The 25,327-nt window shown below is 43.9% G+C and overlaps 1 protein-coding gene across 2 annotated transcripts; it reads left to right on the top strand.

The window, feature by feature from the left end:
- The first annotated feature begins 170 nt into the window (after positions 1-170).
- LOC146199112 (4-trimethylaminobutyraldehyde dehydrogenase A-like) lies at positions 171-25,269 on the top strand. Of its 2 annotated transcripts, XM_084594602.1 has the most exons (8): positions 175-583; positions 1,511-1,656; positions 5,725-5,854; positions 8,821-9,065; positions 12,999-13,226; positions 13,918-14,106; positions 18,629-18,858; positions 24,818-25,269. In XM_084594602.1, exons 1-8 carry the CDS (start codon positions 457-459, stop codon positions 25,035-25,037), a joined length of 1,515 nt encoding a protein of 504 aa, XP_084450728.1. In that variant the 5' UTR covers positions 175-456; the 3' UTR covers positions 25,038-25,269. The 2 variants fall into 2 exon arrangements, with proteins under 2 accessions (XP_084450729.1, XP_084450728.1); XM_084594603.1 differs by lacking the exons at positions 1,511-1,656; positions 5,725-5,854 and having other exon boundaries at positions 171-583.
- Positions 25,270-25,327: the final 58 nt, after the last annotated feature.

Below are 25,327 nucleotides of genomic sequence, written 5' to 3'. Positions count from 1 at the left end.
TGTTATACCATCAAAATGTTATGCAAAATGAGACAAAAATTTTGCCGTTTTAAATAATTGGTTTTAACAACTTTTTCTGCAACATTATTTACTGTAAGTTTGATCAACGACTTGGTTTGGCTTAGCTTGGCTATGGTGGCCAGCTTGGCTGTTAATTTTGTGTGGTGTCGATTATTATTATTCTTTTTTTTCTGCAAGTGTTTCTAGAATCTCTCGGGTTCTCGGCCCGCACAGTTTAGTTTGCGCAACACCTTAACGCAGGTGGTGGTTCGCGCCGTTCTAAGCGTCGACGTGGCGATTGATTTGCAGAAGATACTATCTCTTCACTGACACAGAGTACCGCTTGTGCGAGCTGCGCCTCTTGAGCTGGTTCTCTGATAGTCGGGATGGGGTCAGGTTTATCTTATGCCGTGACCTGCTGCTACATCCTACTACGGCATTCGCGACACGAGTAATATGTTCTCGACAACCATGCGTTGTGGCAAGCGTTCTCTCTATGTTGAACCGCATAATTTCATTGCCGGCAAAAAGGCTGCTGCGACAGATCCCGTAGGGGAGATCAAAGTGCTGCAGCCGGCAACAGGTCAGAGAAACATTCCGTTTTTTGCAACTGTTCCCCCTCTTGCTCCATTTTAATGTGTAAAAAAGAGTGTTTCTTAAACTTCTATAATGGGATTTAATGTCCTAATTCAACACCTTAACCGTGAGGGAATTCATAATGGAAGGCTCTGTAACATTGGGCAGTTTTTCGCACTGCGCCCGTTTCGAAATGTCTGTGCTGCAGCTATGTATGGACATAGCCCTTTAATCTTTTTTGCTTTCTTAACTTCGTAAAGAGTACTGCGAGTACTAAGACAAAAGTTAAACATTGTGCCTAGCGGCGATGCGTTTGTAAAAAGTACGAGGAACTCTTGTATTAAAAGTAAAATTTTTTATTTAAATGGTCTCACACAACAGTCTGTACGTTGTCGGTCGTCTCTCATTTTGCATAGCGTAAAAACAACTGAAATTAAACGAAAAAAGTTTCATGTGGCTTTTGCAACTGAAGTTTGCCATTTTATTTAAACTGATATTTGCACCTGCTATCACAGACAGGCATATGCAGTATCACAGGAGGTATGGGGAGGAGTCTCCTTTCTGAGGAAGGGTAAAACGGCAGTCTTGAATGTGGCTGTTATTAAACTGCCATTGCTAAATTCTGAAGGGTGAATAGGCTCTAATGAATACATTAAGCTAGTCACCTTGACTGACACACATTGCTGTTTCCTGAATGGTGAACAAGTTGCAATGAATGTGCCCATTCAATTATTTTTATTTTTTTAGCATTATTGAAGAGGCAATTCTTCGAATTATGCTTCCGAGTACACTTGCTATATAATAATTACTGAAACTCAAATTAGGTCCAAATATTTTTTGCATTTAAACTGTGTGTGAAAAACTTATTTGGGAAGTACATGACCTTACAAAGTCGGCCTGTTTCTGTTTGCTTCAACAATGTGTCACATGATAGGCAGAGTACTGTGCCACATACCTGCTTCTGGACCAAAAGATGTGGACAACGCAGTGTCTGCCGCTAAAAAGGCTTTCGAACAATGGTCGGCACTTTCTCATGGAGAGCGTGGGAGGTTTCTCTCAGCCATTGCACAGAAAGTCAGGGTACGTAGCACATCAGAAGACTATTTAACATACCTGTTCTTTCTTTTCTTTTTTAAATCATCCATCAGTGTAATGAATGCTTACGAGCATTAAAGGGACATGGGTGGCAAGTTGGTCTATTCTGACAGAGTGACGTGTTTTAATCAGAAGTCAACCACTTTCACTGGTAATGGAGCCTTCATAATCGAGAAAAGTATCAGCATAACCAGCCTGTGTCGCAAGTAAAATGCTTGCGTCAACACCGATTTTTTGCCCTCAGACACGAGAGAGTACAGTACACAGCAATTCATTTCAAAACAGTCAAAACACATCCTTTTCAGCAAATATTTCATGTGTCATTATTCAACTGGCGAGAAGATCTTTAAATCCAAATTGCCTTCGGTGTCGCTTTATCGGGGGGGTCCCTCGCTCGCACTGTCACTAGTAATTTTTCACAATGTTTATACAGTCACTATTACCCTCTCACTTATTACAGAAAAACATGTTTTGGCACATTAGAAACATAAATGTATTTACATTTTAGCCATGTAGTTGCTGGTGCAAGTAGAGTGAGCAAAGACCAGTGCACAAAACAATACTCTTATAAGGCATGCTAGCTTGTATGATGTGTTTGGGAGAAACTACTGCACCAAAAAGAGGACTGCTTCTGCAAATTTGTTTGAAATGTTAACCTGAGTACATACTTTGTGGTTTTTAGGCACAGAGATAGTTATTTAGAAACATATTTTTAAGTGTCAAGGGTGTGGGGCAAGAGATAAACAATGCTGCCTAATGGAAAATTAAATATTCCCCGTGCCAATATTTCTAAAAATGTTAAGGACCACAGTTACCAGTGAGCAGCTCTGTTGCTTCTGTGGCAATCAGTACTCTGCTTCTGAATGCAGAGGACTGCACTTCGGCCCTTACTTTTAAAGCGCTTCAACATGTTTATATCTTTTTTATAAGAATTTACACCAAAATGGCCTTTTTAATTTCCCCCGTGAGGATATGTTGCCTTCTAGGTTGCAGTCTGAGGTGCTTGTTACCAAAGTTCACTCTTTAGACCGTCCATAGAAATATCGAAATCCAATTTTTTCCTTTTCTTTATTCAAAAATTTATAAATAATAATTGGTTCACAGGAAAGGAAAGGCACAGTATCTATCACACTTGTTCTATGGACACCTGAACTCTGCGTAAGAGAAGGGTGGAAGGTGGGAATCAAAGTAAAAAGAGAGAAGGGGGTGCCGTAGTGGAGGCCTCCAGAGTAATTTCAACCACCTGGGGATCTTTAACGTGCACTGACATTGCAAAGCACACGGACGCCATTTTGTTTCACAAACGCAGCCGGCGGCGGTTGTGATCGAATCCGGATACTCCTGCAAAGTAGTCGGGCATCTTACCACTGCACCACCACAGTGGGGCTTATTCCAAAATTTATTTACAGAATGCAAGTGGTTCATTATTTCCCTAAGCAGTGTGAGTTACTCTTCAGGTTACTTCATGAGGTGCTTTGGAGTGAAAATATTGCTACGAAGATGACGAAGCGGGCAGTGGCGCGGGGCGGAGCGCTCACGCCAGTCCCGCTGGCCACATTTCATCGTCATGTCGTTCTGTTTCTGTTGTGTTGCCGTTTCCATCGCTTGTCATGCCACCACATAACATTTGGTTGGAGGTGCGGTCCATCCCAATCTTCGCCTTGCATTGTCGAAGCCAACCGTACGCCGGGTCCATCGGCCGAGAGCCCGTGGAGATCGCCGCCCAGCTTTGCCCCAGCCCTTTGTGCTCAGACCCGACCAGCCGCTCTCCCCAGCCCCGTCCCCAGCCCTGACCACAGCACACGACGACCAGGAAGAGCCCAAAGCCGACCCGACCGACCCCATGACGAAGCGACCTCACGACCACTCGAGCGAAGACAGCACCCCTGCCCAAGCCGTGCGGCGTGTCCGTGAGCCTTGGCCTTCGGCAAAAGGTGAAGATTGGACCTGATGCTCTGGGGCAAGCATTCATCCCATCTTCGTATTCAGTGTGGTGTCCAGCGTTTCCTGTCCTAATCCTGTGTCTGTGTTCATCGTCCCTTCATGCAATGGATTTCTAGCAATCGATCGGGGCAATCGCTCGGTGGCCCCGGGTAGTTCTATGAAGATGACGAAGCGGGCAGTGGCGCGGGGTGGAGTGCTCGCGCCAGGCCCGTTGGCCATTAAAGCACATTTCATCGTCATGTCATCACATCGTTCTGTTTCTGTTGTGTCGCCGTGTTCCATCGCTTGTCATGCCACCACGTAACAATGTCCTTGAACACATATTTAGAGGAATCCCCCAATATGAAGTAGATTTGTAATAAAAGAGTAAGAACTGATTGACATCCACCCAAGTGCTGCCATATGGCTACAATGGAGAGTTTCTCAGAAACTTGGTAGTTCAAAAAAATTCGTCCTGGTCCGGGGATCAAGCCGGGATTACTGCCTTTCTGGGGCAGTCATTCTACCGACTGAGCTAAATCGTCCTGGTTAACTCAGTTGGTAGGGCGACTGCCCCAGAAAGGTCGAATTTTTCTAAGTTTCTGGGAAATATAGCGTATGGCTGCACTTGGGTGGATGTCAACAAGTAATTACTCCCTTATTGAAAATGTCCTTCTAGAAACCTTTCATATCAGTCCGGAGATCATGCTGTAAATGGATGCTAATTGCGCCCTTGACGGAATGGAAATGAACACAAATGATTTATTATTTCCTTTAGGAGTGTGCGTTACCCTTTAGGTTGCCTCCTGAGGTGCTTTGGAGCGAAAATATCCTTTGAAAAACTTTCTTTCAGTTAGGTGACCATACCACAAGTTGGCACACTGTGCCCCTGACAAAATAGAAATACACATTCAACCTTATGTAATACCTCCTTATGTAATACCCCCACCATGGGGTCTTTAAGGTAATAAAGGGAAAAACGACAAAAATGAGGTGTTCCCGTCCCTTGAAAAGTTTCCCGTCTACTTGAAAAACATATGTGCATATTTAGCACATTTGTGGCATTTGCATATATCTTTAAGTGTGCAAAAATTTTTGCAGCTTCATTTAGTAGATGTTTAATGTTCACAAAGAATTTACTGTGATCACAAAGACACAACCCTGGAGACATGGTCATTCTGTACCATGTCTCCACCATGTCTCCATAGGTCACATTTTCACAGTGGTGGTTAACTTTGAACAATGAAAACTAAAAATATTTAATTTTTTTTGTTTTGTTTTTTCAGACTCAAGGAAATATGTGTTTGCCACAAATTTGCCGAATATGCATGTTTTGTTGTTTTTTTATATATTAGACAGGAAGCTATTTAGCCTATAATATACCTCATTTTCATTATTTTTAGTCTTTTTTGGAGCGCCAGGTGTATATAATTATTCACTGGAGGGAAAAATCACTATTTACGCACTGAGATTAACACTTCTTTTAAATGCTGCAGAGCAGCCCTCTTTCTGGTGCTGTCATCTTTCCCGAACAACGCCGCCAGTGTGGTGCAGTGTTTATGCTGCTCGACTACTGTGCCCAAGGATGAGGGATCAAATCTCGGCTTCAGCAGCCACTTTTCATTGGAAGCGAAAAGCAAGGCGCCCGTGTGCTGTGCAATGTCAGTGCACGTTAAAGAATCCCAGATGGTTGAAATTTCGGAGCCCTCCACTACGACGCCTCTCATAGCCCGAGTCGCTTTGGGACGTTAAACCCCACAAACCAAACTAAACCTTTCCTGAACACGTTGTGCAGGCAGGCATGTTGAAGAAAGGTATTATTTTATGCATTGTTTTTTTTCCTCACTCCACCGGTACCGATCATTATTGCTGTTAACACCACATACCATTGAGACGTAAACGCATTTACCTTTTTTGAGCTAAAACTATGTTTTCTAGCACAATTGGGAGAGCTGTAGTGGTCGCACAAACATTGTGAAAAAATGGTCAGTGGACGTGCAAACGTGAGACCACATTAGGGTGACACCGAGAACAAGAGTTGGCCCTGTCAGATGGTGGATAACAACCATCATCAGTGCCACCAAGGAGACTGCAGCGCTTCCCATCACTTACGGACATTTTTTTCAATAGGAAAGGCAAAAGGAGATTGCGGAAATTGAAATGATAGACACAGGGAAGCCTATATGGGAGGCCGTGGTTGACATTGCTGGTTGCGCGGATGTGCTCGAGTACTACGGTGGAATTGCTGCATCTATAAAAGGTATGTGTTGTAGACTGCCTCGGCTTCTAGCAGTGTGGAACAAAGTGAAAGAATTTAGATTATGATTTCACCACTTTCTCAGGAAACATGGCAGATGAAGTTTAAGATGTCGCTGACCATGGTCAAAAAAGAAATTTGACATTTCGTTAACTGTACAGCTCCTTTCTTCGTACTAAAGCAACCAGCTAGATGAATCCATTTTGAAGTGAAAGCTTCACTACGACACCTCAGGCCAAGGTCAGCGTGGGCTAGCAGTTGGTCTTCAAAGAGCCATAGGATAAAGTGGGACTATAAGCAAAGGCCATACTGACACTTAAAGAAAAAAATGTCTCCACCAGGAATCGAACCACTATTTCTCTGAATCCCAGCCTAGCACACAAACCACTACTGCACTCTGGACTCGCGAGAAAAAAATTATACTTCTTGTCTAGCGTGAGGATGCTAGTAGCGAGGACAATTACGGTGCAATTAGGGATAATTATAATCATAATGCGATGATAATGGTGCTGAACTGCAGTTAGGTATGATGGTAGTAGTGATGACAATGCTAGTGCATTTAGTTGATAATGATGATAGTATAATTAGTGATGATGATGAGTAACAGGCAACATAAATAACCAAGCCAACAAAGCTTTCATTTCGTCTGAGTTTAGTAGGGTTAAACCACAGCAATTTTTTTATAGCAATTAGTGGTATGGTTAGAGATATTTGGCTTTAACAGCATACAAGATGCCATCACTCCTGTTTAATGTGTTCAGCAGTAACGAGTGACGCTAGGTTTAGATGGACTCATAATTCTTCTCCTAACAGTCTTGGCTCGATTTCAACTAATCTTATGGCCACATTTATTGCTACCTTTTCTGTTTCACATTTCTCCAGTTATATCTGTCACCTCGTGAAACCCTTTTTTTTCACCTACGCGCGAATGCTAGTTCAGCCAGCAAAGGCAATTTTGGAAATTACAATTTTGTAGACAACATAGAAAACTTGCCACAAAAAAGATCCTTTATATTAGCACGATGAGGTTGTATCTTGTTTATCGGAACCATTCTCCTTGTTACAGTGCCATTTGGTAAGCCATATCCTTACAACCCTGACCAGCTGATGTCATTATATGAGCATTAATATTTACTAGCTACCACAAACTTGTTTGCAAAGGTTCTTAATCTAACCTTGTAGCCTTTTTGGTGTGAAAAACTACTTGATGCTGTTTTTGGTTTCTTAAAAAGGATACAGAAGGGGAAAGCTAACTGTAGCTAGACAAGGAGATTATAATCATGAAATGACAGTTATGTCAGTTGTATTGAGAACAGTGCTAATATACGCCAGATATGCCATTTTGACAGATATGACAGTGCTTAGTATGCCAGAAAATTTCAGATAAAGGAACATCCAGCAACGATCTTTGCAAACTTTCATAGCTGTGCCCCATCATTTGAATTTTCTATGTGGCCACTGTTCACTTGTCTCTTCTACGTGCAACAATAGCTCAGTAAGATGAAAGCAGCGTCACAAGTGTTGCTGGGGTACACGAATGGAAAGCATAACTTGCTCCACGTGCCACCCAGTTATCTTGCGCGAAGCTGTTGCGTGCAACTTCTGAACCAAAAGCTGTGCACAGGCTTTTTTGCTTTATTTCTAAACAGCAGAGTTCTTAATCTTGATGCAAAAATGGCTTCTGAACATTAAAAGGTTTAGGAGCAATCAGTTAGGTTTATATGAAAGAAATGCCACAGCATGTTCCTTCCTTTCATCAATCTATTCCGATTTCAAGCAACACTACCTTCTTATGCGGGGGCTTTAAAGCCAGAGAACATAAGAGACTTCATTGATAACTTTCTCAAAATCAACATCACAATAGTCTTCACACTAGCAGTGGCATTCCGCCATTAGCGTAATAGCTGCAATAAGCTAGAAGTTGCGGTAGTAAAAAAAAAAAGTGAAAACTGCAGTGCATAGGCAGCTTGAAGCTGGAAGTGTGGACTCCCGGCATCGGCACTGGCTAGGGCAGGTGGGTTATACCTGAGCACACGACACCAGACCACTGCTACGTTTGCTTTGGCGGTCACGAATCTATAATGTCGTCTGCTTGTTTACACTTAGAAATGGCATGGTAAGTCACGCTTTGGGACATTGATTTCTTAATGCATGAAGGTGTTTGTTCTCTTATGAGGGCACTGTTGCCTTCAGTGGACTTCCTTGGAAAGGAGCCTATGTCGTAATTCAAGCATTAGATATCATGAATAGCACACCAGCATCATTAACCGTGCTCCAGTGCCCCTATCGGTAGTCGGCATTCCTGGCTTCACTCCACAGGGGCACTACGCCTTATTCTAGTTCATTGTAGTGCAACTTCTTGTTGCCTTTAGCATCTCTCTTTTGTATCGGTCCATTCTCATTATAGGAATTAACTTGAACCAATTGCTCCCCTTTTAATGGCCAGGGGACTAAAAATTATTTCCATTATATTTCAATCTGTAATTTAATTAACTTTTTTTCTAGCATACTTGTTGTACTGGGGAAACTTTTCTCAAGCATATTGTCACTTCATTATTGTGCATCACATATCTGATGTGCGTAGTCACTGTTTGTGCGTGCTGTTGTATCGCTGACCAGTGGCATGCTTCGGTTGACCCAGGTTCCCTTTATGAGACTGAACTGTTGCTGTTTGTTATGTTCGTGTTGCTGTCTTAATAAATGCTTGACTTCATGACGTCTCTGGCGAGTAATACTCAGACATGGTTATCTGCATGCAGGAAGTTTTTATTTCAGCTTCATCTACCACTGGAGAGACAGAGAGCTTCTACTGGCCTTATTTACTACGGCTATTATCTCTTCCTTTTTGTCTTTAGTTTAATAAAGTTATGTCTGTTTCGCCCCCTTTATAGTAAGTGCTTGATGTGTTTTATAGTAGCACTCCTTTCTGAATGGTATCGGGTTCATGAGTTGGCCTCTCCTTTGCCCAGGCCAGCAGTTTGATCTGCCAGGAGGAAGCTTTGCCATGGTACGAAGGGAGCCGCTCGGTGTTGTGGCAGCCATTGGTGCGTGGAACTATCCATTCCAAGTGATGTCATGGAAGATGGCGCCCGCACTCATCTGTGGAAACACTTTTGTCTTCAAGCCATCGCCTCTAACACCGCTGTCGGCCATCCTGCTCTCAGAGATATGCCGTGATGTTGGCCTTCCTGATGGTGTAGTGAACCTTGTCCAGGTAAGCAGGTCAACAAGAGTGGACACAGGAGCCAAGTGTGTTTGCATGAATTTGCTATGAATGTAGTTACAGAGATGCTAAACAGTACAGTCACTGGATCTCACTGCATAATTTGAAGGTGAAGATTTTACCCAAATATAGACATCTAGATCCCAAGAGGGTCTCTCCTGGAAACTTGGTGTATGCTATCGATGCAGTAATCTTCAAGGGGCGCAAGTAGTCCTAAGGAGACGAATACTATTTTGTCCGTAGCTTAAGTTGTTGTAATTACTTCTGTCTTTAGAGTAATACTGGCTCTTAAATGGTCTGTTATTATCAACCTAGCAACATCCAATGCTGGCCAGAAGCTTCGTCTATTAAGCTTTAATACTGTCCAGCATCAGCTATGGCCACATTATCCCTGCAAACTTTCCTATTTAACTTGTTCAGCACTCCAGTCCCCTATGCATTTCAATCATTTTCAAAACTGCAGTTATCTCCTCATTACATTTTCTGCCCACACCCATTTATTTTTCACTTAGGATACCGTTAAGTTGTATTCATTCCCTGAGCCACTCTGCCCTTTTTCTGTTCCTTTAGACTCTGAATAAGAAATTTTGAAAGCTTCGATTTTGACTTGCTTTTATTTAAAGATCAGCTGATCAGTGAACTTACTACTCTGTCATTTGTTTCATGTACAACGCATGCTGCTCTGTATTACCCAGCAAGATTCTAACAATATTATGGGGGAGCAGCCGCCTCTAGTAGCAGCGTCAGTGGTTTAAAAAGTTCTCACTTTTTCAAGCACACATTCTTTGGTGCTGACATGGTGCTTCGTGTTTAAGGGATCAATTCAGTGTGTCACTTTTGTTCTGATCACATGACTAAATGTAGAATGGCAGGCAAACAAATTTTGTCATGTTGCAGAATCGTCACATGTGCTGACACAAAATTTTTGAACAGGCTTCTGCAGGTATATTTGGAAACAGTCAAATACTCGTAAAACCGGAGGGCTATGCCTCTTTGTCAGCTTGTTGATGACAATATATTTGTTGTCTGAGAAACACATGTGGTTCCCATAGAAGCACTTTATTGTCTTAATTTAAATTGATTGCAGGCGCAGTGGGTACATTTAATGTTCTACTAAGTTCAGTTTATTGAAATGTGCAGCAGCTGTTGTGGAGATGCGCAAATTGTCATTTTTGAAATTAATAACCTTGTAGGATATTTCATCAATTTCATCACATGAATGCAAAAGTGTTGTCAAAGTAATGGCCTTATGAAACAGTCTGCAGAGCCCTGTTCTCTGGACTTAGCACTTGCTAGGGTGAAGATGTCGGCTAGAGGAAAAGTGACCTGCTACTTCATTCTGGAGAACGAGGGAAGATGAAAGGAGGTAGCGAGTGAAGGGAACAGCAAATGATGGCATACAACAGTGAGTTAGACGAGATTTCCAGGTTATAATGCACACGTCCACTCATACATCCCAGTTGAAAGAGACTATTTGCAACTAGCCCAAACACACTTGAAACCAGCTGGGATCTAGTCACAGTGGTCGAACTGCTGCGCATGTTGTGCCAAACTGCGCCAAATGGAAAACTATGCCACGTGCTGCTACAAAATAGAGCTTTTGCCCACTTTTGCACTGCGTCCACACCAAGGGTTCACTCAGGGATAAGCATTTGCAAAAATGAAAATGGAAGCTAGAGATAGAGCTTTCACCTTTTGGCTACGTAGTCTGTCCACGACAGTGTAACTGAAAATACACAACTGATAAAATAAGAGTACTATATGTTAATATTTGTAATTTTTAATATAGCTTAAGAGCAGAATCTTCTGTTGAATTTAGGTCATACCACGCGATTTTCATTTGAAGCGTCAAATGAATATCTGAAAATCACACATTTTTGAGCTCTTCTAAACCCGCGGTATGAATTTGTGGCATTTCTAAACAATGCTCATTAGTCTGATATGCACGATCTTAAGCCTGTCACAAAAAACAGCCAGCACTTTCCTCTTACAGTTGATCACTGGCACACAGAAGAAGCACACATGAGGTAGCGGTAACGCTCGAATGAACAGAATTCGTTACCTGTCATGAAGAGCCGCCGCGGCCATGCTCAAGGACTGAAAAAGGGAACAACCATGTTATTGCATCATGCCAGAAGGCAGCTGACATTTGTTTATGAATGCACTGATTAAGAATGTAAGCAGGCATCTTTGCTACTGTCATTTTCAATCTGAACAATGTGTGGATCTTGCGAAAAAGGCGATAGCAGGGTGATCAGAGCTGAAGAATTCATATACACTACGGCAGTGTATCTACACTTCCCACATTCATACTGCATGATTTTCATTCTTGACAGTGGTCTTTTTTGGTCATATGTGGTAAGAGAAAGTACAAGGTACAATATGAAAACAAAAGCCTTTTGAGTCAGCCAGTGCGGGTGCAGCTCACGGTATAGTTTAGTTTTCCTGCGTTCAGTTGTGTGTCACTCTTCATCGCGTTGTGGAACTGGAGCAGCAGTAAAATTTAAGCCATGTATAATCGTGTGAAACATCATTTTAAAAGTTTTCTGAACGTTTTTAAAAAAACAGCATCCGGTGTTCATGTGAAAGCATGCTTTAAATGCCTTTGCATATGGCCACCACTATTGCGAACAGTTAGCACTATGAAAATATTCATACGAACTTTTAACTAAGTGCCAAAGCTGTAGGTGCTGTAGATGCACTGAGAACAAAATGTTACTGCCATGATTGCTGCACTGGTCATCGTTTAAGTGTAACATTTATGAGCCTATCACATATCTATGTGCAACAAAAGCAGCACACAAATGCTAAGTGGGATGCATTTTGCCAATAAAGCTGCATTGGCATTAGCAGCACTTTGTGGCATTACGACATTGTGTTGATCGCACATGTGGTGAGGCAGCGGTTACACATGCAAGGTGTTTATTGGAGAGGGTCACAATACAGGTGCCTATAGCATCAGTGTCTATGAGGAGGGGATACACCGCCACTGTGCGTCATTATTAGGAGATAATTTTAAAAAAAAGAGCACTATAATGAGTTTATATTGGTTCAAGACGATTAATTTTTTTAGCACAAAAACATTACAAGCCTCATTATGCGAATTTCGATGGTGGCTGTTGTCACACGATCCCAGTGTGAGGCGCATGCGCGCACGCGGGAAATCCCACTTTGACTCCAAATTGTGAGGGAAGCCGCCAGGTAAGGAGGAAAAGAGACGGGCACTTAGTGACGTCATCTGATGAATCCCCCCGAGTCTGAGGAGAGTCGTCATGATGCTGCTTCAAGGCCAAGTGTGCTGCATGGATAAAAGGCCACGGCGAGACTGTCGCTGTCAATGCAATGAGGACGCAACAAAAGTTTGTCTCCTCTCATCACTGTGCAGCTTGAAGTTCCTAACATTTTCTGGTATTCGTGCGCAGCAAAATTGCGCACACAAACCATCTCGCAGAAAAAAATCATCAAGGAAAGAAACTCGGCCGCGCAAAAAGCAATGCTCTCGCATTCCCACATGTAAGAAGTCTTGAGTGTCTTTTTGCTGCGATAGTAGTGAACATATCAACCTGTGAGCTCCAGGAGCCAAAATTTTGGTGCAACTATTTTTTATATGATGTAAGGGCTCAATAGCAAATGCAGGTTTTTGTGCTAAAAAAAGCTGGATTGCTACAAAACCTGTTATTGCTGCCGCATATCATAATTATTTTGCGACAAAAGGTGTTAAAAGTACTCCATTCACGATTTCATTGCTGTAGTCCTAAGTGTTTTGACTAGTTTCAGATGGCCTTTTTCTTTAACTGGGCTGTGCTTGTCTCTACGTTGGCTCGTTTTTCGTGGAGGTGCTATTCGTACACATGTCCACGGGCCATGGGTTGGGATCTTTGTGTGTGTTGATCAAGCTTCACATACCGGTTTGTTATTGGACAGGGGAATGGCAAGACTGGTGAGCTGCTGTGCCAGCACCCCGACGTGGCCAAGGTGAGCTTCACGGGTAGCGTGGCCACGGGACAAGCGATCATGCGTAGCTGCGCTGACTCTGTGAAGCGCTGCACCCTCGAGCTCGGGGGCAAGTCGCCCCTCATCGTCTTTGCTGATGCATCACCCGTCGATGCCGTCAAAGCAACGCTGTTGGGAAATTTCCTCACTCAGGGAGAGGTGAGTGCCCTGAATACATGAACAGTGGCTGCTAATGATCAAGGATACTATTATATTGCATGAAATGCTGAACAAAGGCCGAAAGCTTTCATCAGGTTATTAACTTGTTCATAGTGCTGTGCCAAAAGTACACAGCACACACATGTAGTTGACGGTTAGGGCAGATATCAGAGTACTTGCGTCTTTAAAAACTTCTGATTCTGATAAACGACCGAAACCGCAAACTTTATGCTAATGAAATAACCTTTATGGGAGTAGTGGCAGCCTCGTGGCCTGGGAAGATTTTTCCTAAACTGCTTTTGTTAAGTACTTTTCAAGGCATTTGAGAAGACATCTCTGACATGCAAAGTGTACTAAATAACTGTGCAAACAGTTACCATTTCAATGAGAAATAATTCAGCACTGCGTAAAAGCCATATTCTGCTGCAGTCTTTTCAGTCACTAAAACTTTGGAGGCATGAATTATGCGAAGGTTTTAAATATAGTGACCACAGGGCAAGGCCAGTGCAGCCTGTGTACTGAATATCAACTGTTGTTTGAATATGCAGCTTTCCAAATAAGTGAACTTTATGGTCAGAGCTAATGCACGACAAACCTGCCTAGCAAATCCTCAGCTGAGTGGTTATACAGCGCAGCTGCCTCCCATGTGCCTCTGAGTATCTCTGTGCTTCTCCTCCGCACTCTGCTGCAGGTTTGCAGCAACTGCACCCGTGTCTATGTCGAGAGACCATTGGTAGATGGGTTCCTGGACCATCTAGTAAAAGCCACGCAGAAGCTCAAAATCGGCGACCCCTCTGACCCTGAAACGACAGTGGGTGCCACTATCAGCCCTGAACATGCAGCACACGTCCTGTCTTACATTGAAGATGCCAAGAAAGAGGTACATCTCTGCCACAGAGTGCGGTGTAAAAGATATAAATTTTAAGTCATGCATGAAGTGAGCCTCCAAAGTGAAGATTATAGTTCTTTTGTTTTGATTTTACACGTATACGTTTGAGCATGGCATGAGTATATTCTTTAATACAACTGATTAGTTTAATTCCGCTCATACGCTAAATGCAGAGCATTTCAAGCTGTTGTCTGGTTGCACACAGTGTATGTATGCAGCAAGACATACATGTATGAGGTCTGCCATCAACGTTCTGGCATCTGACCTTCATAGCAGACTGTACTGGTCGTCCAGTAGTTGTAGGTTCAATGAAACATTCATTTTCAATGCGCCAGAACAAAAAAAAAATTGCCTATAGTTGTAGGTGCTGTGCAGTGCTTAATATCGATTTCCTAGGTAGTTAGGCAGCTCAGTTGTTACATGGTGTTGCAGTATGTCTCTGTTCACAAAGTTGTAGGCTGTAAAGAATAAGTATTCATTCCATAAAGATTCTTACACCTTGTTTCATCAAATAGGGGTACTATTTACTTGAGAGATACTGTTTCCTATTCTCGTAGTAGAGTTTTGCAGCTGTTTTGGCAGGTAACCTATCATTATTATTTATTGCTGCTCAAGAAGTGTTCTATAAGTTTTGACAGCTGGGCTGTAACTTTCGTTATGAACTGAAACTGACATAGAAAATAGAGACCAGCTGTAAAGCTTGATTCAGTGTAAAATAAATTCTGTACTTTGCGCGGCCATACTTGTAGCTGTTCAACAAGTCGAAGGAACATTATGCTCCATGTATTCGAAATTGATCATTAATACTATGCACCATTTCTGTTAATGGCCACCCCAACTTTTCTATGACAAGGTGCACAAATTAATGTATCTGTGACAGATGTAAATCGCTGCTGACGGCAGCTACATTCATGAGTTAAGTGCTCCTGGCAGAAAATGCATTTCAAATAATCATTTCAGTGTAACATATTTTAGTAATTCCATCATTTAATAAAGGCAATTGCTGCCCAGGAGGCAAAACATATTGTACAACCTTTCTACAGTGCAGACATGGGAATTTCTTAGCTATGTTTTCAGTTCAGGTGTATTGAATTGTGACTGTGTGACTCTCCACTTTTCTTTCTTTCTTTACTTTTTTTTTTGAGGGCCACATTTCTTGCCACGTGTAGCAACACCCAACTATATGCAGTAAATTATGGTCTCCTTTAAACGTCAAGCACTTGTGGCAATTATTGTGCATCCAAGGGAGTCAGGATAGAAGCGATATAACAGCAAAGGATAGGTTACCCTGCTGATTGTTACATACTGCTGACAGAAGCTAACACAGAGGAAACTAACCTGGAATTCTTATTGATGCACAGTTGTATTCATTTGACTAGGTTGTTCATGTAATGGATGTACCTTCATGTTCCTTGCATGACTGATGTCATTTGATGGAGTGGATTAAGAGGGGATGTGGGGCTAAAATCACAATTTTCGCACAAAAAAAAGCAGGTTTTTAAATTTTTGTTGTTTTGGATTGTGCACATATTAAAGAAACTTCCCACGTAGTTTGGTTGTCATCTGCGCAGTAAAAAAAATTTTGATTAGTTTGTTTTGCAAGGTGGGGTGCACTCACCATCGAAAGCGCCTATGAACGCTGAATGCAAGAAGCAGACTCAGGGCGGGCAAGAAACTGAGAGCGGTGTGAATTCCCAAATTCGATTGCTTTTTTTTCGCGCTCTCCAGCCAAAAAAGGACCTGCTATCGAAAGTACAGTAGACAACTAAAAAGAGAAACAGAAAGAGAAGGCAAATTTTGGACCATGGCAATAGCGGACTGGCTGGTCAAAGCGAAAGCATGCATTGATTAAATCACAGCACGTAACCTTCGAACACTATTTTTTCACCACTGGGAGCCTGGCTAACCAAAGTGCTCGACAAGCTGGGGAGATAGTATGGAGCCCAGACGAAGAGGCACGCCCAGCGAGCAACCACAGAAAGCATTTCATGAGCACAGACAAGGGTGCTGTATAACTGTCAAGGTGAAAAAAAAAAAAGCTACTTGGAGCAATTACTAGAGCATTGTCATGTTGAAAAGGACGGCTGAACGTATACACCAAGCCACTTTGATTTCATAATTTAGGCCCTAAGTTTGAATCACATGTGAAGCCTTTGGACTCATTTTCTCAGTTTGCACTTTTTGCAAAAGCATGACAGTTAAGTACCATTTCCCACCTCTTTTGTCAAAGGCTGCTTTCAAGGTGGTTTCTGAACTAAAATTTTGTTAGGAACTAGATAAGGTATTTTTTTTGTTCCTAGTTATTTTATATAAGAAAAGATAACGGTACTATTACATATGTGACATATAATGACAACAGAAGAAATATAGTTCGTCACTTTGTCACATTCCACGCAAGCACTAAGGGCGTATGCAACGTCACACATTATTCTTGAGCCACCTGCGCCAGTTCTCCCTCCCTGGAAATTTGTACAGTTAGGAAACAACAAGCCAACTGATATCCGCAGACCAACGTCTGCAACTCGGCATCGTTGCTTCGCCAGAAATTTGAAGAGCAAGATACTCACCTGCCTCAAGATTCTATAGTAGTGTACGTGGATGGAAGCCTGCAAGGCTGTGAAGCCAAAACGGCAATCTACTGTCCACGGAGACCTAGCCTGAATCAGACCACTACGTTTCAGCTTTCGGAACCACTTACATCTTTCTGCGCTGAGCTCATGGCAGTTCAGGAGGCACTCTGCTCCGTGGCTTCCATAACCATGCTCCCTACAGCCCACGTTGTCATCCGCACTGACGCACTTCAAGCAGTACGTCTGCTCTGACGTGTCAGCCGCTGCCCTAAAATTTGCCAAGACATCCACCAGCTTGCAGCGCGCATCCCACAGTCAATACGCATTGAGTGGGTCCCACGGGATCTGCTGCCTTCCCAAAGTCAAGCTGACTTAGCAACCCGCCTCGTGAACCAAGACGCATCAATCCCACGGCTCCTCAAAGTGGATGACGCTACCCTCCTTTTGTCAAGAAAGGATCACCTCCGGCGCCGCACACGTGCACTTATCCCTCCGTGTGCGATATCCCTTCCCCGCGGTCTCATCCGTGCAGAGGTGGTTGCGCATAGGAGGATCCAGGTCGGTGTTGCCCTTACACCAGCTGTCACTAGGACGTGGTCATACTTCCAGCACTTATATCCCCGCCCAGGGTGCCCGATCTGTAAAAACGAAGATATTGAGGCCGACATCCACCACTTGCTGTGGGACTGCCCAGCACTCAAACCAACCCGAATCTGGCACCTAAGCATAGCAGGCCTTTCAGCAACCAATCCTGCTTCATATGTCACTTGGACGCAGGGACCTCATCATTGCTCACTTCTGGACTTCATAAAATCAGTCAACCTTTTTCCATTCATTTAATCATTTATTCATTCTTCATCCCATACCCTACTGATGCCCTGAGGCAATAAATATTGATTTAAAAAAAAAAAAATGTAGTTTGTTTTAAAAATGGTCAGGTCTTTACTAATATGTCATAAAAAACCCGCAATTGGTCTTATCCTGCACAGTGAGCTACCTAGAAATTATCAAAGCACTAACAGTTAGTACATCCTCATCATTTTTGAAATGGAAGTTTTCCTAAGCTGACACACTCACTTACTCCATTATGACAGCTACAACTCTTTTTCTATTCATGATAAGGTGATGAAACTTAGGATATAGAATATATTCTAATAAGAGGACATACGCCATTCCTGAAAATGATATCGAAGTTGGTGCAACAGTTCAAAATGTGACCCTTTAGCCCCGCATCCCCGCTTAAAGGGCAACTCCGGTGGTTTTTCATTTTGAGTTTTTGATTGCATTACGTTCCTCAGTGATATCAAAACCGAAACTGCTTTCATGACCAGAAACGATGTTCCAGTTGACGAAACGGTGCCGTCAGATACAGTATTGGAAAAACACCCGCACGTGCATTGTATGGTGGAAATAAAGTATGAAAATTATGACGAACTACATAAAATGTCCGAGGTAGCCTAATACACGCCTCAAAATCTAATGATCGTATAGGGAGTGTATAGTAACGTGGGTATAATGTTTGTGATGTCACAAACACAGTGCTGCCTGCAGAAATCGTCTCAATGGAAGTCAGGAAAACTGTACAGTTTCAAATCGTGTTGCGCATGAATGAATTGTCGCACGGCGGCCAAATTTGGCAGAATGCATTAGGGTGGAGAGGAAAACCTACAATAAATTCTTTACCAGAATATTCGAACGTCGAAACATCTCTGGAGTTACCCTTTAAACACGTGTCACTCAGTCATGCTTTGCCATCCAGCAAAAGAATGGAATGGGCCCATTATGGTGAGCGGGCCCTTAATGTTTGACGGTCCTTAAGAGCATGCACACACTCTTGTGGAATCCAATTCTTAATGCTGTTGCAGGCTATAAAGCTTGGGTTTGTTTACTAGTTTTAATATTATCTTCCTTTTCTTCCCTTTGTTGTTCCTGCGTACACAAAGGGGGCCCGTGTGTTGTGCGGTGGGGAGCGAGTCATCCCTCCTGACCCTAACCTATCAGGAGGTTTCTACCTGAGCCCCTGTGTGCTGGCTGACTGCACTGACAGCATGCGGGTCGTGCGGGAGGAAGTGTTCGGTGCAGTGGTGAGCGTCTCTGCGTTTGACACTGAGGAAGAGGCCCTGCGTCGTGCCAATGACAGCCCCTTTGGACTGGCTGCTGGAGTCATGACTCGGTGAGCACAGAGTCATTGCGCTCTTTTTCTTTTCCTTTCGGCCCCTTTCTTCAAGTCCGAATATCGTCTCTCTAGAGCTTGATGAAAATGCCTGGAAATGCAGGCTTTATTAATTTGATTCTTCTTCTTAGACGTGGTGAGATTAACTTTTCTGAACCACTTAGGTTAGCAGAAGTACAGAATTGCCAAACTCATACAATCCCTGTCAATATGGACTGAAACTATTGAGAGTTTTTGTGAAGACCAAACTTTTTTCAATGTATTTATGCCTCTTTATTATGGAAACTCATTGTCAGGACAGTAGACAAGGAGAGAAGGCATAGAGCTCATTGGGGCCCATCTATTTTTGCCACGTTAATATGGACGATTAGAACAAAATCCCTATTGTCCCAGCCAGATATATTTCAGTCTTCACTTTGGGTGCAGGACACGAAAAGAATGCAGTTAAAAATGCGAATGGTTGAGTGGTGACTACAGTGTGAAGTTGCCCAGTCAATGCACCTTACCATAGCAGTTGTAATAGAAGTAATTTATTAATGAGATGCCATCAAGTTTCTATTTCAGGCCTAATGGTTACTGGGTTAGTAGGCTTGTAGCTCCCAATATTACTATGTCTGATTTGAACTTCACTGGCCACCGCTGTGCACAAAGCAAATCTTACTCATCGCATTTTTAATTTTCTAAATATTTTTCTTTGCTGTTCATTATCGTGGGTGATTAGTTTTGTGGAACCAAAGTGTCTAAAGCGTCGAGTGTCTAAAGTGTCGATACCTCAGCACTGAAAACATTGATTTTAACTTTTTATTAAAGACGCAACCACTCGCACGAATGAACGACACTCCAACAGTGTTGCATTTGCCATAACATGTCGGAGCAAAATAGGACATGAACTTGTCAGTATGTCGTCGCTGATACCTATGGGTGTGTTCCTAACAAAACGTTGTCGCTTACGAAAAGCATGGTTAGTACATGCTTGGATTTGGAATTTGTTTCCGTGTAGGTCATATCAATTCGCATAAATGCCTTGTAATGGTAAACACTTAAATTCAAATTTCTGTGTGTGTTATTCCGAGACGCCGAGAAGGCAAGACTTTATTCGGACAGCAACACGAACATACAAGCAACAACGATTCAGTGGCTTCGGTTTATACAGGAAGCCTGGGTGCAACCGAGGCATGCTATTGGCTAGCGCTACGGTCGCACACGCGAACCATGACTGCGTACATCAGATAGCGGCACACAGTAACCAAGCGGCACACAGTAGCAAGACAGCAGCAAGCTTGATAAGCGTTGCGCCGATATAACACTTCCCCTCCATCAAAATCAGAATCTATCATACGTCAGACGATCCGGCTTCCGCTTGTCACGAGCGCTGCGCCTTGGTAGCACACGTAACCCAGCATCAGTTTGTTCCGACGTTGAGGCACTTTGGGCGTGACTTGCGAGTGGAACACAATCACTCTGATCCAACACTGGCTGGCTCGAGGCAGCTGTAGGAGACCGCTCACTTTCGAGCAAGTCACTTGCAAGGGGCAAATCTGTATCACTTTCGTTCACAACAGCTGGCTTCACAAAAGAACGTCGCAAATGATCAGCATGCACAAATCGCGTCTGTCCGTCTACAACCACAAGGTATGTCATTGCCGATTTCACATCCACGACCCTGCCTGGACGCCACTTCACCTGTTCCCCACGCACTGAACGCACAAACACACTATCACCAACAACAAATGATCGAGGTGAACTCCTTCGCTTGTTTGCACTGCGAACATTCCTCTCAGATCTGGCATTTATTGCATCTTGCAGATTCGGTTTCAACAAAGATAACCTTGTGCGCAACTTCCTCCTCAAGAACAGTTCATCTGGCGATTGGCCGGTGAATGTGTGCGGCGTTGTTCTGTAAGCGAACAGAAAGTTATCTATCCTGTGCTGCAGTGATCTGGAACTTTTGTTCTTCTGGTCTTCCAGCAATTGCTTCAACAGCGACTGTTTTACTGTTTGGACAGCACGTTCTGCCGAGCCGTTCGACTGAGGATGATATGGCGGAGTAAGCGTGTGCTTGACCCCGTTTGTCAAAAGAAACTCCTCGAATTCTTTTGCACGAAACTGCGGCCCGTTATCTGTGACTACCTCTATCGGCAGGCCATGACTTGCGAACAACGAGCGCACCGTTTCGATCGTGCTTTGCGCCGTCGTTGACGTCATGATTTTTATTTCCAACCATTTGGAATAGGAATCTACAGCTAGAAGAAACATCTTTTTTTCCTTTTCAGCAAAGTCTAGATGTACCCTCTCCCAACTGCTTGTGCACCACTTCCAAGATGAAAGCGGCGCTGGTGGCCCCACGGATTTGGTGCTTTGACAAATTTCACACTGCTTCACTGCTCGTTCGAGGCAGTTGTCTATCTGTGGCCACCAAACCATTGACCTCGCAAGTGCTTTCATCTTTGTGATACCGATGTGTTGTTCATGTAACAAGCACATAACTTCACTTTGAAGCGACTGTGGTACAACGACTCTGTTGTTCCACACCAAACAGCCGCAATCGACTGAAAGCTCAAACCGCCTAACGAAGAAAGGCTGATAAAGTGTGTCCACAGCACGCGGCCATCCGTGCCATACCATTTCACGAACAGTACTAAGAACTGGATCTTTCACAGTTTCCCGCTCGATATCTTTCGCAGTTAAGGGGAGTTTACTAACGGGCGAAAAATAAAATATTTCTTCTGCCTCGTCACCGGCTTCAGGCAGTGGAAGGCGTGATAAGCCATCTGCATTGGCTATCTTTGTTCCTGCTCTGTGCAAAATGCGAAAGTTGTAGTTTGCAAGGAAAATTCCCCAGCGATGCACGCGAGCTGCAGCGACTGCATTTGGGTGGTGCTTTGCCTCAAAAATAGCGGTGAGCGACTGGTGATCGGTGATCACGTTGAACTTACGCCCATACAGATATTTATGAAATTTCTTTACTGCAAAAACAACAGCAAGAGCTTCTTTTTCCACCTGCGCGTAATTACGCTCGGCAGGAGTCATTGATCGAGATGCGAACGCAATCGGTCGCTCTACGCCCTCAATCACGTGCGACAGCACCGCGCCTAAGCCGTAAGCAGAAGCGTCACATGTCAGCTGTATTTCTTTCTTTACATCATACAGTTCCAAAACCATGTCTTCACCGTCTGAAACATGCGTCACACTGGCTCGACCACTTCCATGTGCTGCCTTTGCGCAACAGTTGATGAAGAGGTTCTAGCAGGTTTGCTAGGTCAGGCAAAAATTTGGCGTAGTAGTTTACTAGACCCAAAAATGCCTTTAGTTGAGTCACGTTAGTTGGTTGAGGTGCTTCTCGAATCGCCTTTACTTTTTCTGGTGTTGGGTGTACGCCATGCTTGTCTAGCTCATGTCCCAGGTAACAAACATTTTCTTGGAAAAATTTGCATTTCCTTGGGTTTACCCGGATGCCGTGTTTACTGAGCGTTTGTAGCACTTGCTCGGAACGGTGATAGCACTCCGCCAGGTCTTTACCTGCTATTAACACATCGTCTAGGTAACAGGCAGTTCCAGGTATGTTTCGTAACACCTGGTCCATCACGGCCTGAAACATTGCAGGGGCGCTTGCCACTCCGTATGGCAGTCGCCGGAACCTGAACAGTCCCATGTGCGTATTCACCGTCAGCAATTCTTGCGCCTGCTCATCCAGCTCAAGCTGCAGGTAAGCCTTAGACAAATCCAGTAAAGTGAACACGGTCCCTCCAACCAATGACGCGAATATGTCCTCTGGCAGAGGCAGTGGATAGTGGTCGAGTTCAATACCCCGATTTACAGTCACTCTGTAATCTCCACATATCCTAATCTGCTTTTCTGCTTTCTTTGGGACAATCACTAGCGGTGTAGCCCACGCACTGTGCCTCACTCTGTACACCACACCAGCCTTCTCAAGTTCAAGCAATTCATTCTCCACCTGTTCGCGCAATGCATATGGTACTGGTCTCGCCTTACAAAAAACTGGCTGCGCATCGTTTTTCATTTTGATGCTACCAGTGAATCCCTGAATAGAACCATAACCTGGCTCAAACACATCACTGTACAGCCGTTTTAACTTGTTCTCGGCTTCCGCTGCTACCATCTGCCTGCCATCCTGCACGTTATCAACGTCACGTTGCAACTGCTGCACAGCATTGTGCAAGTCAACTTTTAGTGCCGTTATCCAATCGCGACCTAAAAGCGTCGGCATGCGAGCTCCATTTTCTTGCTTTGCTATTATCAGAGGCAGATCGTAGCTTCGGTTCTGATAAGACACCTTGACGTTTGCTACGCCTTTCACTTTGAGTGAAGTACCGTTATACACGCCTAGACGTATGTCGTCTTTCGAACATGGACAGTTTGGAAAATTTTCATCAAAGTCTCTTTCAGACATTATTGTCACAGCGGCTCCCGTGTCTAATTCCATCGGTATCTTCTTGCCATTTACGTTTACTTTAAGCACAATAGGCGGTGAGCCGTGAACTTTGTTCGTCGTACACACTGTAAGCAAGTCAGTTTCCGCCAAGGGCTCCTCAACTTTGTGCACCACCTTTGTTTTGCACATTTTTGCAACATGACCCGGCTTCGAGCATTTGAAACACATACTTTTGAGGAAAGGACAACTCACAGGCGTATGCAGTCCGCCGCATCTATGACAGACGCGAACAGTGTCTTTCCCACGTTGCTTCCTTGGGCCGTTTTGCGGGGCACGCTGCTCGTTGCTAGGAGCCTCCTCCTTTGTCGCGTGTCGCTGGCCTTGCGGGGTGGAATCCCGATGCCAGCAGATGTCCGCCGGACTGGTGGTTGACCCCTCGGGTAGCATTTCTCTGGTGTCTTTCTGAGCAGTCTCCAAGGCGGTAGCAATTTTGCAAACTCGCTCCCAGATGACTTCATCATCAGACAGGGCAAGAAGACGGCATCGGATAGAATCCGCTCGCATTCCAGAAATCAGTCGATCCCGGAGCGCTTCTTCCAAAAAACTTCCAAACGAGCACGTGGCAGCCAGTCTCTTCAGCTCGACAATGAACTGTGCCAGGCTTTCGTGCGACTCTTGCTTTCGCTGGTAGAAGTGATACCGTTCGGTAACCACTGACCGCTTTGGTGCATAGTGCTGTCGGAGAACATCTGTAGCTTCTTCGTACTTGACTTCCGTGGGCTTCTTCGGCAGCAGAAGGCTACGCAGAGTCACATAAGCTTTTTCACCAAGGAGAGTTAAGAAGACTTGCAGCTTCTTACTTGTGTCTATTCCGTTGGCTGTTGCGTACAGGTCAAACCTTTCCACGTAGATGTCGAAATTGCCAGAGTCCGGGCAAAACTCACCCAACGATCCCAGAGTGGTGTTCATCACTGATGTTCCCGCTTGCCGTGGCGTCGTCGTCGTTTCTTCAGGAGGCTTGGTCACTGCCGCTTCCTGAACGATCCCATCCTCGTCGCCATGTTATTCCGAGACGCCGAGAAGGCAAGACTTTATTCGGACAGCAACACGAACATACAAGCAACAACGATTCAGTGGCTTCGGTTTATACAGGAAGCCTGGGTGCAACCGAGGCATGCTATTGGCTAGCGCTACGGTCGCACACGCGAACCATGACTGCGTACATCAGATAGCGGCACACAGTAACCAAGCGGCACACAGTAGCAAGACAGCAGCAAGCTTGATAAGCGTTGCGCCGATATAACAGTGTGTGAATTTAGTTTCTTCAATTGCATTTTATCTTTAGCAGTATTCCTCCAAACTTTGAACAGGTAAAAAGTTATGATTATTTACAGGCAGCATCTCCAAAATAATTTTTCTTTTTCCAAGCATTGCCCTTTTTGTGCAATTAAATGATACTAATAGTAGCAGACCACAGTTGACTCCAGTTGTACGCAACTTTGTCTTGCACGGACAGGAGTGTTCTTTTTCAGTAATCTGTCGGGACTGTTCTCATTTCTCTCCCAGGGACATAAGAAGGGCTCATCGGGTAGCAAATAAGCTGCAGGCTGGTATTGTGTGGATCAACAACTACAACATCTTTCCACCCGAGGTGCCCTTTGGTGGATTCAAGATGTCGGGATACGGACGAGAGAATGGCCTGGCAGCGCTGCAGGCCTACTCCCAGGAAAAGACGGTCTACGTGGAAATGGGCGAAGGCGTGGACTGCCCACTCTACAAATTATAAACGACTAATTATGTGCACGTTTGCAATTTAGCACTGCACCCATTTTTACATTCCTCCGGCCCAGTGGCCACTGATAATTGTCACTGATATGGTCAAGTTCATGTCAGTTGCAGTGCGTTAGTTTTCTATTTGAACAGGAGTACTTGACCAAAGATATAGATATGTGCAATATAAAGCTCCTTGCAGATCAAATGTACACATATAACATATATAACATAACATTTCAATATTTTATTGTATCTTGTGTTTTTATTTGTTCTGGTTTAGTACACACTTCTTCACCGCACTTT

Source organism: Amblyomma maculatum, chromosome 2 (genome assembly GCF_055883805.1).
Source record: "Amblyomma maculatum isolate TAMU_Amacu chromosome 2, ASM5588380v1, whole genome shotgun sequence".
Taxonomy (NCBI): domain Eukaryota; kingdom Metazoa; phylum Arthropoda; class Arachnida; order Ixodida; family Ixodidae; genus Amblyomma; species Amblyomma maculatum.
The sequence above is the reverse complement of the archived record's forward strand: the minus strand, read 5'-3'. Positions and strand labels throughout refer to the sequence as shown.